The sequence below is a fragment of the Vicugna pacos genome, chromosome 12 (assembly GCF_048564905.1).
Source record: "Vicugna pacos chromosome 12, VicPac4, whole genome shotgun sequence".
NCBI lineage: Eukaryota > Metazoa > Chordata > Mammalia > Artiodactyla > Camelidae > Vicugna > Vicugna pacos.
This window is the reverse complement of record NC_132998.1, coordinates 25,828,497-25,842,697: the sequence shown is the minus strand read 5'-3', so window position 1 is coordinate 25,842,697 and position 14,201 is coordinate 25,828,497. Positions and strand designations below refer to the sequence as shown.

The following is a 14,201-nucleotide window of genomic DNA, read 5'->3' as shown; positions in this document are numbered from 1 at the left end:
GCTTATCTCATCTTAGCTGAGACAAACAGTTAAGTAACCAGAATAATAGTTTATATTCCTAATGAGTTTTTAAAGCTCCCCATTCACTGAGTGTTGACCAGGCACCTTCCTAAGCCTGGGCTGATTGGTTCCATCATCATTACAACTCCAGGAGGGAGATTATTGTCCCCATATTAGAGATGAGGAAATTAAAGCACAGAGAGACTAGGCAGCTTGCCCAAGGACACACCATTAGTAAACAGTAAATCCAGATTCAAAGCACAAACCCTGATTTCAGATTCTACAAACATTACCCCCACACTACACTGGCAGTTGGCCTTGAATTTGACTTCTGTGATGATAACAGATACCATGTTATTCCTTTCAATGGACTGCTCAGAGTACTGATTAAAACCACAGACTCTCATCAGTGGAAGATATTCAGGGTGTGTTAAACTTTGGGAGGGTCATAGGGCCCTGCGAAAAGATGAAAGAAGCTATGAACCCTTCTCCTCCACTAAAAACATTCATATCACATCCACACATAAACATATGCAGATGTGTCTCCATTTCAGAGGTTCAAACGTCTTAGGCTAAGAATCTCACATAATGCTTAAATTCTCTTGAAATTCTCCAGTAAGTGTTCATCTTTGCTCCAGTTTTGCATTGACGAGACCTTCCTACCCAAAGGGGTTGTCCATTCCAACAATGTTCCCTCTGATTGTTAGAAAGTTGCCCTCTCAACACAACTGACATATGTTTCCCGCTAACTTTGGTCCCATTTTTGCCTCCTGTGTGTTATATAGAATCAGTCCTGCCTATCTTTCCATGACAATTCTCCACATTTCTGAGGATGTTGGCCACCCTGTCTCTAGCCTTTCTAGGCTAGATGCCTCTGCCTGGCTAGATGCCATTGCTCAGTTCATTTTCCCTTGACATTTGTCAGTAGCTCTCTCAAATACCCAGAACTGGTTTATAGCCTAGAACCTAATACAGTGTTCTAGCCATGGACGGACCAGTGCAGTGCAGGACTCTCACTTTGTTTTGGATATCAGATCTCAATTAATATGTCCTCAAAGTAAGTTACATTTTTATCTTATTTTATTTTTGAAATATAACACACGTATGGAGAAATTGCCCAGTACAAAAACAAGAGTTCAGTGAGCTATCACAAAGCAGACATCCACATAACCACCACTCAAGTCCAGAGCTTGAACTTGACCTGCTGCATCCCAATGACCACTCTTCCTTCCTCCACAAAGGTAACTTATACTTTTTTATGGTAGTAATTTTCTTGCTTTTCTGAAAAGTTTTATCACCCAAATATGTATCCCATTTAACACTATAGTTTAGTTTCCCTGGTTCTGAATTTTATATAAATATAATCATATAAATAGGCATTCTTTTGTATCTGACTTATTTTACTTAATGGTTTGTTTGTGACATTCATGCATGTTGTTGTGTATAGTTGTAGTTCATTTATTTCCATTGCTGGAATTTTTCCATTTGTCTGAATAAACTGCAATTTATTTATCTGTTCTATTACTAATGGGCACATGGGCTGTGTCCAGATTTTAATAATTATGAACAAGCTGCTGTAAACATTGGAGCACACAAGCATCCATTTGGGTTGGGTATACTTAAAAAAACTTCTGTGTAACTTCAGCTTAGTTGAATCAATGTCACTAGCTCAGTGTGAGTGTTCCAAATAGTCCATGTTCTTCCCAACACTTAGTATTATTAATCGTTTTAATTTGAGCTATTCTAATGGTTCATAGTGTTGTCTCATTGTGGTTTCCATTTGCATTTCCCTAGTGATGAATAAGGTTGAGTGCATTTTCATCTATTTATTAGGCATTTATGGATTAGGGATTTTGGCAACTCCTTACTCATCTGACTCGTACTGAACTTGGAGCCAAATGGAATAAAGTCTCTGACAAAGGATGCTGTTTAGTCATCTCTTCCCTATTGACTTCAATTGGATTTTGGGTTCCCAGAGAAGGTCCAAACATACTTAATAATAATAACAGCTAATATTTATTGAGTGCCTACTGTGTTCCAGGCGCTGAACTATGTGTTTGATATGCATAATGTCTCTTAATCTTCACATCCAGCTCATTAGGTTGAAACTATTATTGGTCTTTTACATAAGATGAAACTAAGGTGGGGGAGGGTAAGTACCTCACCTAAGGACTCACCACTAACAAGTAGATTCAAATGAATACCCTTAGCCACTATAACATATTGCCTCCCAAAGAAGGAAACACTTGACTATAATTTTTTTTTAAAAACTTTAAAAATGGTGAAAAGCTGAATTATAAAATGGACATGTAGCAGTCAAATGGAGAAAAACCATTGCAAAGTATGACATAGGATAAATGCTCTTAATGTGTGAAGTGTTTTTACAAATTAATAAAAGGACAAGCATCTCAATAGATAAACAAGATTATACTGTATAGCACAGGGAAATATATACAAGATCTTGCAGTAGCTCGTAGCGGGAAAAAAAAGGGACAATGAATATATGTATGTTCATGTATAACTGAAAAATTGTGCTCTACACTGGAATTTGACACAGCATTGTAAAATGACTATAACTCAATAAAAAAAAAGTTAAAAAAATTAAAAAAAATTAAAAATGGTCAAAAGTTTCTTGGGTCAGGTAAACCTGGGAAATGCTGCATGAGTTTTTATGTTCTTCTACCCTTACAACATATATGAACACATTTATGACTCTGAGAAGTTCTGCACTAAAAACCTACTTTAAGATGGAATTTTTGGCTTTGATTAAAACAGACTTTAGCATCCTGGCTAATTATAATTTTTTGGAACAGATTTTGAATTCTCTAATAACCACTGCTTCCCCTGGTTTCTAGTCTGGTAAAACTTTCAACAAAGGAAATGGAATTAGTTTTGTCCACGCTTTCTCAACCTTGATGCTACTGACATTTAGGGCTGGATAATTCTTTGTTGCAGAGGCCGTCTTAGGCATTTTAAGGTGTTCAACAGCAACCTTGGCCTCCACCAAGTAGGTGCCAAATGTCAGTAACACCTTCCCCACCCCCAGTCATGACAACTGAAATTGCCTCTGGACATGGCCAAATACCCCCTGGGGGAAGAATCCCACCCACCCCCTTAAGAATCACCCGTCCAGGCTTACTGGTTTCTTAAGAACTCATGGTGTGCTGCATGGTTACCTCCTGACTATTCAAGTGCTCCCCAAGCATTTCATATAGTTTGATGTCTGTGCCTTGTGACATTCACTATTCTTTCTTCTTTTTTTTAATGCAAGAGAGTATTGGTACATCTCTTGCCTTCAAGTCTTTCCTGTTTATTGGAATTCCTTAAATCTCCAAGCACACCAAACCACGTAGTACCCCTGTCGTGGAACTTCTTTCCATCTTTCCAACCCCTGGGTGGAATTAAGCTTCTTCCTTCAATTTCCAAATACCCTGCACAGCCTTCTACCAGCCCCTACTCCCAGCACATATTATACTTATCTATTTATATGGCTGTGTCCCCAGTTCCTTAAGAGCAGGAATTGGGTCCTAGTCATCCTCTGATTCTCAAAACAGAGTAGGCACCGATTAATAGGTATGAACAAAGAGGCAAAATATAGTTGTGGAGGGGTCAAAAATTTCAATCATGGGGTCCTGGATGTATTTCCAGTAAGACTGAGTTAATTGACAGTCTCTTTACCAGTTTCTTCCTAGAACATTTCTCTCCAGACAGACTTCGTTCCTTCTGGAAAGAAGGCAGAAGTACTGTAGACGGTATCAATTTTGTCTCCCCCTCTTTCAGCCATGAATATGACATCATCTGCTCAGTTGGTATGTCCAGGCTGTTCCTGATACTTTTCTCATTCAAAACAGAAGGAGAAAAGCCCTCTTCCCTTGATCTCAGCATTTTTGTAAACCTCAGTTTATTCCAACCGGTAACACTTTTTATCCTTGGAGATGTGTCCTCCCTTTCAAGTTTTGGGAATCCCTTTTGGGCCTGAGCTTCTCAGAGGCACCCCTCCCTCAAGCATTGCGTCAGTCTCTTTAAGTATTTCCTTCTTTTTGTTTCCTGTCTGGAATTATTTTAAGATTTAGAAACAGAATTTAACTCTTGGGAATCCTCTAACTTTACCAGAGCTGTCCAAAATTGTGGCAGTGAAAGAAAGGGACGGGTTTGAGAAACATTAACAAAGGGCAAGTGACAAGACTTGATGACCATTGGGATATGGGGGATGGGAGATGATTTCTGCCCAGATTTCTGTTTCAAGACAACGGAGGGACTGGTGGTTCCTGCTGTAGAGATGGTCACAGGAAGAGAAGGAGGATGGAGATGAGGAAGGGGAGCAAGCTGTTTGAAAAGAAAACGGGCATGGTTTGGGGTGTTGAGAGTCTGAGGTTTCCACAGGGGATGCAGTGGAGATGGCGAAGAGGTACCTGGATGTAAGAGCCTGATGCTCTGGATAGGAGATGCGACTTGGGGGCTGTTAGTGTGTCGATAGGAGCTGTATCTGAGAGAGTAGATGAGCACTCAGATGGTGTGTGCTGATGAAATAGACGTGGCTAAAGATGGGGCAGGAAGGACAGCACTTGAAGGAGGGGTCAGAGAGAGAGCAAGAGAGCCAGGAGAGGGGCATGAATTTGAGTCCACTGGAGAAAGAGTTTCAGAGCAGAAAGACGGCCAGAAGCTTTAAATGATATAGAGAGGTCAATTCAGATATGGACAAAGTGCCTGCTGAATTAGAAGGGGAGGATCATTGGGGACCTTGGGGAGAAGAGCAGCCTCAGCAGAGTAGAGGGGGCTGTAGCCAGATGACAGTGGGTGGAGGAGGGGTTAGGAGGAGAGGCAGTGGGAAACAGACATAGGGTGGCACCTGAAGAGAGATTCATTCATTCATTCACTCAACTAACAAACTGAGGGGCTATGGTGCACCAAGGACCATTCTGAGACATGGGTACAGTACAGGGCAAACAGGTAAAAATCTCTGCCCTCACAATGTGTACCTTTTAGAGAGAGGTAGTATGGAGGGAAGGTTTTTTAAGATTTATTTTTTCTTCCAGTTTTATTGAGGTATAATTGACAGAGATTCATTTTAAAGATGGTTATAAGAAGTATCATCATTTGCCAGGTGAGGAGGCCAAGAGAAGTTAGACAGTAACTTGCTCCAATTCACACAAGTGTCTGAGCTGGGGTCATGCCCTGACTTGTCTGACCCTTTCCATTCTGTGCTGCTTGAGGGGGATGGAGTTTAGGTGGGAAGAGGTGATACAGAAGGCATAATGAAGGGGAAGAACAAAGGTACAGGGTGCAGGGTTATTTATGGCTGGACTGGGCTACACAATGCAAGGTTTCTACTGGTTCCTGCAGTCCTTCATCTAGGACCCCGTGTTGGGCCACGTGTTTGGGCTCAGGTCCCTCCAATGGGGATGGAAGGCACTGAGATCCACATGTTCTCACACAGTTCTACTTGAATGAGAAGCTTGAGAGGTGGTCTGTGGAAGCGCCCACCCCCACCCACCTTATTTAGAGGTAAATCTCCAGAAGCTCAAGCACTGATCAATATCCTTTCATGAAATCTATATAGAGATGCTGGAAAAAGTCCTTCTTCCTCTGGGGCAGTGATCTTAGGGACCAGAGTGGGCCACCCACAGCCATCTATCTTGACTATCTGAAGAAAACACCAAGTAGGGAAAAACAGAGATGAGCTGATGATGTCATTTGAGCTCCTGGACCCAGCTCTGCCTGAAGCTATCAGGAACCATCCCATATTCTTTTTCACCTATGACTGAAGCATTATGCGTACACCAGAAACTGACACAACATTGTAAACTGACTATACTTCAATTAAAAAATACATATGTACAACAACAACAAAATAGAACTACCCTAGACTTCCTGATGCTGGAACCAACAAATTACCTTTTGCCCCTCCATTTGAGTTGAGTTTCTACACTTGCAACTGCAAGAATCTGATCAGCATAGTTTGTCATAATACATCAGCTGTGACTATGTAAAATATGTTATTTACTTTTAGGGAAACTAACTGCCCCTGGGGCTTCCTCCACGGAGCCCTGTGCAGTCACCACCTTCTAAGTGCTAACCCTGCTGGTGATAAAGAGGTAAGTAAGACATGAGCTTACACATAGCTGTGGTGATGATGGGGGGAACAAAAGCATCACCATCTACAAAATGCTTTCCATCCATTTCTCTGAATCCACAATCACAGGAACCAATTAGCTAGTAATTCCAGGTAGGGTTTGGTAAATGCAGACTGAGCTGGAGAGATGTTCCATGGGAGCTCAGAGAAAGGGGGGTAGTGGAGGGGAGGGAGTGAATTTGGGGCTCCTCTCACATTCTGTTCTGGGAGGCTGGGCTAATGTGGGGTGGTAAAGGATGCAGGGAGAGGGGGACAGGTAGCCTGGGGAAGCTGTGTGAGTATTACTGAGAGCATAAGTGCTGCTTCTCATACCTTTCCCATTCCGGCGTGGGCGTGTCCCAGCTTGACCACCACAGGGAAGTGTGGGGCTGTGAGCTGAAAGAGACAAGAGGATATCACTCATTAGCATCCCAGAGCATCACCACCAAGACTTTGGGTACTGCTTATTTTGTACAAAGCTCCAGCCATCTGATTCACCAGGAATTTCCAACAAGAATGCTTTGACAGATGATTATCCTGCTGTGGCTTAAACACCCTAACTGCTGGTGCTTTCAGCTTCCAAAGGAAGCGCCAAGTTCTTAAAACCAGCCTGCCTGGGGTATCCACTAACCTGGGGAGACAGCTGAGCACAGCAAACCGACTGGTTTCAAATTCTGGCTTTACCACTTGTGCAACCTCAGACAAGCTACTCCATGGATCTGTGCTTCGGTGTCCTCATCTATAAAATGGGGACGAGGAGAATCCATCCCAAAGGGTTGCTGTGAGGATTAAATGAGTTCTTACATGTGAAGCCTTTACACTGTAAACACTCAGTGCAATATTCCTGTCTCGGTTCTGCCTTATGTTATTCCCCCTCAGCAACCTTCACATATCTGGAAACTCTCATTCCCTCCCCCAGCTCTCTCCAGGCCACCCCATGAGCCTTCTTTATAGCAGTGGTCTTGTCCATCACAGGCACAAGCATTCATGGGCTGCACTGTGTGGGCACTGTGCTGAGTGACTGCCCTGGATTATCTCCTTTAGAGAGAGATGGGGCAACAGCCTGGCCTGGTTGGTTCCCTGTTACATCCCCAGCTTCTAGAACCTGGCCCGGGGAAGGTGCTTGATATGGAATCTGTGCCTAATCAGGCCTCTGAGCAAGACCTATGAGGCATGCATGCCTCTTCCTATGATACAGAAGAGGAGAGGGGCTCAAGTGGTCAGGTGCTTGTCCATGCTCACACTCACTCAGCTAGGAAGTGAGGGAGCCAGATTCGAACCTAGGCTGTACATTTCCTCCTCATGCTGTTCAAATTTTGCCTGAGATGTATTTGCTCGGTGTCTAGAAGTATATTGGGAGTTGCCTGAATGCAAAAGTTATCCTTTCCCATTATTTAGTAATACTCTTATTTTCCGAACTTGGAGAAGCCCCTGCTAGAGGTAATCAAATCCCACTCTATGCCACACAGTTGTCTGTCCTGGTGCCTGTCCCTCCATCTTGGATTGTCGCCTGACACTCTGGACACTTTGAGAGGAGAATCCAGCTCTTGCCTCTTGGTGCCCAGTACCTAGTCTTACATGTAGGAATTGCTGTAGCCACTGCAGCAGGGTCTGCTGGGGTCACAAAGCCATTCAATGGACCTCATTTCATTTTACCCTCTCAGTAGCCCCATGAGGCAAGCAGGGAAGGTATTCTTATTACCATTTCACAGATAAGAGACCCGAAACTCAAGGCAGCTTCTGGGAAGGGGTGGAGCTGGGATGTCAACTTGGGTCTGTCAGACTCCAAGCTTGATGTGAATGGTTCCCTCTAAGATCTAGCACAAGGGCTTTCTGCAGTAGATGCTGAATAAAACATTTCCTCCCTGATTGCAGGCTAAAATTTATCATATCCTGGTGCCTAAAGTGAACAGATGTATCTTTAGAAAAAGGTAACATGTACTCACCAAAAGCAGTATGTACTCACTATAAAAGGTTTGGAAAATATAATGAAGTGCTATGTTGTTATGTATAAACAAGACAGTAGAAATCACCCTCAAGTTTTAACAGTTTTAGTGTATTATCTGCTGGTTTTGTTCTTTTAGTGGAAATTTTTTCTTATGATTTCTTCTGCTCTTACAAAATTGAGAGTATAGTGCATACCCAATTTTGCTTCTTGCTCTTCCCACTTAATGTAGTAAGTGGTAAGCATGTTCCTGGTGGTGATTATTTGTCAGCTTAAGAGTTGTTATCTAATATTTCACATATGAAAAAATACTTAAAGAGCAATATTGTGGACATCACTTAGTTTAAGAAATGAATGATTATCCAAGCAGTTGAAGCCCGTGATGTACTTTTTTCTTATCACATTTTCTTCCCTCCCATCCCAGAGGTAACCATTATATAAATTCTGTGTTTATTATTCCCCTGTGTTTATTAATATTCTAACTATTACATATGATTCCCAATCAATATACATTACACATTTTAAAACGTCATGTAAGTGGCATCAAAAGAATCTAGTACAACTTTTGGGTACGTTATGTTTGTGAGATTCATGTATATTGATATGTAGCTCAGATTCATTTTTACTACTGCCAAGTATTCCATTTATGAACTCATTACCATTTGTTCATTTTCTGCTGATGATTTCTATTTTTCCAATTATAAACAAGCAGGGGAGTTTCTCCAGGGCACACGCACAGGAGTGGAATTGCTGGGGCTGAGCTTTGTTAGATATGGCCAAATTGTTCTCCAAAGTGGCTGTACCCACTTACGCTCTCAGGGGCAGGAAAAGAGATCCCAACACTTGAGGCTGAAAAGACTTAAATTTTACCAACCCAAGGCATGTGAAGTGGAATGAATGGCTGCATTGTCACCAGTGGCTGCTGTTCTCAGCAGAATCATCCGTCGGACCTGCCATTCACTCACAGACCTTAGACACACCCCGCAGTCCAAGAACTGCCCAGGCCACTGTGGGGCTTCATCTCCATCTCACTTTAAGGTAGAGCATGAAGTGAGGGGAAATGGGTATGTTCTCTTGTCCTCTCACTCCTCCCAGCCTGATCATTTCCCCATATACTGACAGGTACTGGAGAGAACTGGATGTCAGAGTTACACTTAATCTTTGTTTAATCATGGACCAGATATTTAACCTCTATGAACCTATTATTAGTTCCATAATCTGCAAGATGGAGACAATAATGCCCAACTCACAGGACTGTTGGGGGAAGAAGAAATAAAGAACGTAAAACTGCTTAGTGCCAAGTGGAGGTTCAAAATCAAAATGTGAAGTAGAATTGAGGAGAGGAAGGAGATAGTCCTGGCTTTGTGGGGTGAGGAGAGAAATAAAGGAAGGCTGGATGATGAAGGAAGGAGAACAGAGGCTCCAGCTTGGCAGTATCTGATTGATAGTATGAGAGGGAATGAAATTAAGTACAACAAAGGAAAATCAGGGGGCTACACCAGAGGGAGGAATGAGAGGTGATTAAAATTTGATAATTTTAATCTGTAAGAACCTTAGCAATAATCTTGCCTATTTCCCCATGTTCCCATGCTGTGGTATGTAGAATTTCTAGGAAGCTCCCACAGATGCCCCCCTCTAATCTCTGAAGCCTCTAGATGTGATGAAATTGTCACACAATGTCATACAATGATTGTTCTGTTATATGCACAGGTGACCTTAAAATAGGGAGATTATTTTAATCAAATCACATGAGCCCTTAAAAGCAGAGCACTTTTTCAGGCTGGTGGCAGAAGAGGAAGTCAGAGAGATCCAAAGCATGAGAAAGACTGAACACATATTTCTACTTTGAGATGGGGCAGCCACATAAGAAGGAATGCGGGCAGCCTCCAGGAGCTGAAGGTGGCCCCTGGCTGATAGCCAATAAGGAAATGGAGACCTCAGACCTACAGCTGCAAAGAACTGAATTCTGTCAATAACAAGAATGAACTGGGGAGAGAATCCTGGGCTCCAGCAGGAGAATGCGGCATGCTGGCATACTGATTTCAGATGGATGAAACCCTAAGTAGAGTAGTTGTGCCATCCCAGACTTCTGGTTTACAAAACTGAGATAATAAAGAGGTGTTCTTTTAAGCTGCTAAATTTGTTAGAGCAGCAAATGTCCTCCTAGGTACTGAAGCCCAGAGAGTGAAGTGATTGTTTTCATGCCACACAACAGCAGAATTAGAGTCAAACTCACATGTTTTGACTCTTTTAATCAAGCTCTCACTCTACCAAGGCACACTTCCCCAAAATGGCTCTTTTCACTTAATATCACACCGTGTTGGGAAGGGATAAATTTGGGAGTTTGAGATTTACAAATATTAGCCACTACATATAAAAACAGATTTTAAAAAAAGTTTCTTCAGTATAGCAAAGGGAACTATGTTCAGTATCTTGTAATAACCTTTACTGAAAAAGAATATGAAAATAAACATAGGTATGTATAAGCATGACTGGGACATTGTGCTGTACACCAGAAATTGACAAATTATAATTGACTGTACTTTTAAATCATACCATGTGCACCCTCTCCCCATGTCAGTAGGAACACTACTGACCTAGTTGTTTTAATAGCTTCACAGTATTCCACAGGACACATGGGCTGCAATTCTTTGGCCATTTTCCTATAATGGACGTTTGTGTCATTTTTTCTCTTTCTCTCTCTCTCTTTCTCTGCGAGCAAGACCACTGAATATTTTTGTACAAATGTGCTTGTAAGCTAGTGTCTTAATTTCTAGTGGCCAGGCCAAGAGCTTTTCAAGGGGAGGACCAGCAGAATTTGGAGATACTCTGATAGGTTTCCAAAGTCATTTGTTAGCACTCAAGAAATAAATGTGGGTGCCATGGTACTGTACACTGTCCACCTACCACATGCCTCCTAGGCTACTAACAACTACATTTATTGAGTGCCTTGTAAGGGCCAGGGATGGTTCTAGGCACTTTATATATGTTAGCATTCGTCTCTTCCCCCATGTGATAGATAAGAAATCAGAGGCAAGACATTTGACCAAGGTCAGGCAGTTAAGACATGGAGGAGCATCTCCACTGCCACCCAGGCTTTCTCCTCATCCCTTCCCTTTCCCTTTCCAAGCTGTTCAATTGGGTTTCAAAGGCCATTCTCATTTCCACTCATTTGCAACATGCCAGTCCCTCCCCAAACACAGACAGGTCACAGAGGACAAAAAACATCTTGTCGGCTATTTTCTCTCTTCCCTTCCCAACAATAGCTTTATTTAGTTCCCCTGGGGATGGCGGGGCCTGCACCAGTCTCTCACGGGCTCCCTGTCCCCGCTCACATGCCCCCGGGTGCTCCAGAGTTCAGCACTGACCAATGGCATGAGAGGCCTCACATCCTGTTAGAAGGGTCAGATCAATTTTTGAAACCAGAGATCCCCACCCTGATAAGGGCCCTATTCAAAAGTCTCCCAAGAAGCCAAAATAAGTGGGGGTGGCCCAGTGCTCATGCTGGGCGTTCTCTTGAGGGGCTGGAGTCAGAGCAGTATGGGCCGCTGTACCAGCTCCATCTTCAAGTCATGGAATTGGAGATCTGGGACCTGAGTTGTCTGGTGCAGCTTCCCATAGCAGGAGGCAATTCCCTCCACATTTGTGACCTTCTGGAGATATAAATAAGTAGTGTCTGGTCCATGCCTATGAGGCTCTGCCTGATCTAGTTCTTGCCTCCCTCTTCTGTTTCTCCCTTCTCCCCACTCCAACCTCTGCCTACCAGTTACATCCCAACCCATAGGCCTCTCCATTCTTCACTGAATGGGCCACTCTCCCTCCAGCCAAAGGGCCTTTGCACATGCTGCCCTCTTTTTTCTGAAACTCTCTACCTAGCACTCTTTTCTAGGTCAACCCCTTTTCATAGTTGAGGTCTCAGTTGAAATGCTCTGTCCCTAGAGAGTGCTTCTCTGGCCACGGGTCTAAAGTAGGTGCTTCTTGTTACCTTTTTATCAAACCCTGGACTCTCCCTTCATAGAGCTAGCCACTTTTGTAACTGCATATTTATTCCCTTTGTGTTCATCTCTCAACTCCCCTGTAGGTACTCTGACAAAACAAGGTGCTCTGCATGTTTTGTTTACCACTGTATCTCCAGGCTCCATCTAAAGCCTGGCATACAGTAAACTGTGCATGCAGTATATTTGTCAGATGGGTGTAAGACAAAGCTTTGCATGACAGGGAAAGAGTCAGAGTCAGAAAGAATTTGGGGAAAAGTTGTTAATAAAGTTGGTTTGAGCAGAGACTTGTTGGGGAAGCAGTGGGAATTGGGGTGAAAATATGGTCAGTAGCAAGCTTCGGGGAGCTTTACACCAGAGAAAGGAGTTCGGGATATATATTCTGTGGGCACTGGGCAGCCATTGAGGGTTTGGGTGCAGAGGGTAGACACAGACAAAGCAGGTTCAGGAAGACTATTCTGGAGGCTGTGTTAACAACAGCTCCCATTTTGGGAGTACTTATTTACAGTGTACCAGGCATGGCGCTAAGCACTTCACATATATCGCCTCATTTAAATCTCTTGACACTTCTATGAGGTAGCTCCTATTTCTATTCCCATTTTACATACAAGGAAGTGAAGGCCAAGAGAGGTGAAATTTCTTGCCTAGGATCACTCAGCAAGAAAGTGGAGGAGTTAGGATTTGGCCAGAGCCCACTGCCTTGCTGTCACATGGTGTTGCTTCTGGATAATCATGTTATCCATCATCCAGGGTTCCCATGTGCCCAGAACTATGTCCACTCACTGACTTGGTTGGAGAGGGTGGGTGGAGGACAGAAGACTTCTTTGGACAAGACCGGCTACTGTAATAACCAAGCACTCTGGGGTATAGTGGAGGCAGCACATGCTGTGGAGCCAAAGACCCTAGGGTTCACATCTAGCTCCGACACCTATGGTTTCGAGCCCCTAGGTAACTCACTGGTCACTCTGTGACTCAGTTTTCTCATCCCCTAAATAAGAATATCATTTGACAGTTTGGAATTATAATAGATGTCCATCACTAAGTGGTCACTGCCAGTGAAGAGGCATAAATCGAGTTAGGGGATGTGCAAGGCCTGGCACATAACAGGACAGCAATCTATACTAGTTCCCATTCCCTTCACATCTGTGATCTCAGGCGCATGGTGAACAGTGTGGGTACGGGGTTGTCAAGGGCTGATGGACAGGACTCAGTCACTCCTGGGATACAGGATTGGGGAAGAGAAGAAGGCAAGGAAGCCTGATGCCATGTTGTCAGCAGGGAACATGAAGAAGCCTTTGACAGAAATGGGGCAGCCCAGAAACGGGGTTTGTTACAGGAAATCTTTAAGAAGATTCATTCGAAAGAGAGAACAGAAACATCTTGACAGCTGCTTGATAAACCTTAACCTTGGTAAATTGTATCTGATAGAATCTCCTTGGAGTTAAGCACTGTACACCAAGAAAGTCTTGTCTGGAGGGAGGAGAATGGACAAGATTATCTTTGATAATTTTTTCCAATCCTTTAATGTTGTGACAAATCTATAAAATACCACCTAGGCGACTGAAACATACCAAGGCAAAAATACGTCAAGACAAAACTTCTGTCCACAGCTTACAGGCTCTGTGAAATCTGGCTCCAGCCTTCTTCCTCAACCCCATCTTACCCCTGCTCCCCATCAGCTTCTTTACCCCAGCCGTACTGGCTTTCTTTGTGACCCTGATACTAGCTTTGTTCCCTCCAGCCATGGGGCCTTTGCACATGTTCTTCTCTTTGCCTGGAACAGCCTCCCTGTTCTTCCTATCCATGTATCAGATCACAGCTCCAGAGTCACTTCCCCAAGCAGCTGGCACTCACCTCCCTGCCTAGGCTTGCTCACCTCTTTCTCTTTCTTAGCACTTCTGCCATTTTAAATTTGTCTGTGTGATTGCTGGATAAATGTCTGACTCCCTCACTATCTGTAAGCTCCATGAGAAGCTGCGGGTCTGTGTCTACTGTTACTCATCACTGAATCCTCAAGTCTCTCCTGGATTACAGACCTGCCTCCTGAGCCCGGCCCCTAGATGGTCCCACAGGCACTTCCAACCCAACATTTCCAAGCAACCTAATGAACCTCCCATCAAAATGCTCTCTTCCCTTTCTGGATCCAGAC

At 43.4% G+C, this 14,201-nt stretch overlaps 1 protein-coding gene across 6 annotated transcripts in view; it reads right to left on the bottom strand.

The window, feature by feature from the left end:
• Positions 1-14,201, bottom strand: part of SYN3 (synapsin III) — a 447,532-nt gene that overhangs the window by 66,402 nt on the left and 366,929 nt on the right. For all 6 annotated transcript variants that reach the window (XR_012078446.1, XM_006205854.4, XM_015240613.3 and 3 more), the window contains one exon: positions 6,446-6,508. Coding sequence is in view for 5 of the 6 variants with exons in the window: in XM_006205854.4 (XP_006205916.1) it covers positions 6,446-6,508 (63 nt within the window). In the remaining variant the exon portion in view is untranslated. The remainder of the gene's footprint in view (positions 1-6,445; positions 6,509-14,201) is intronic.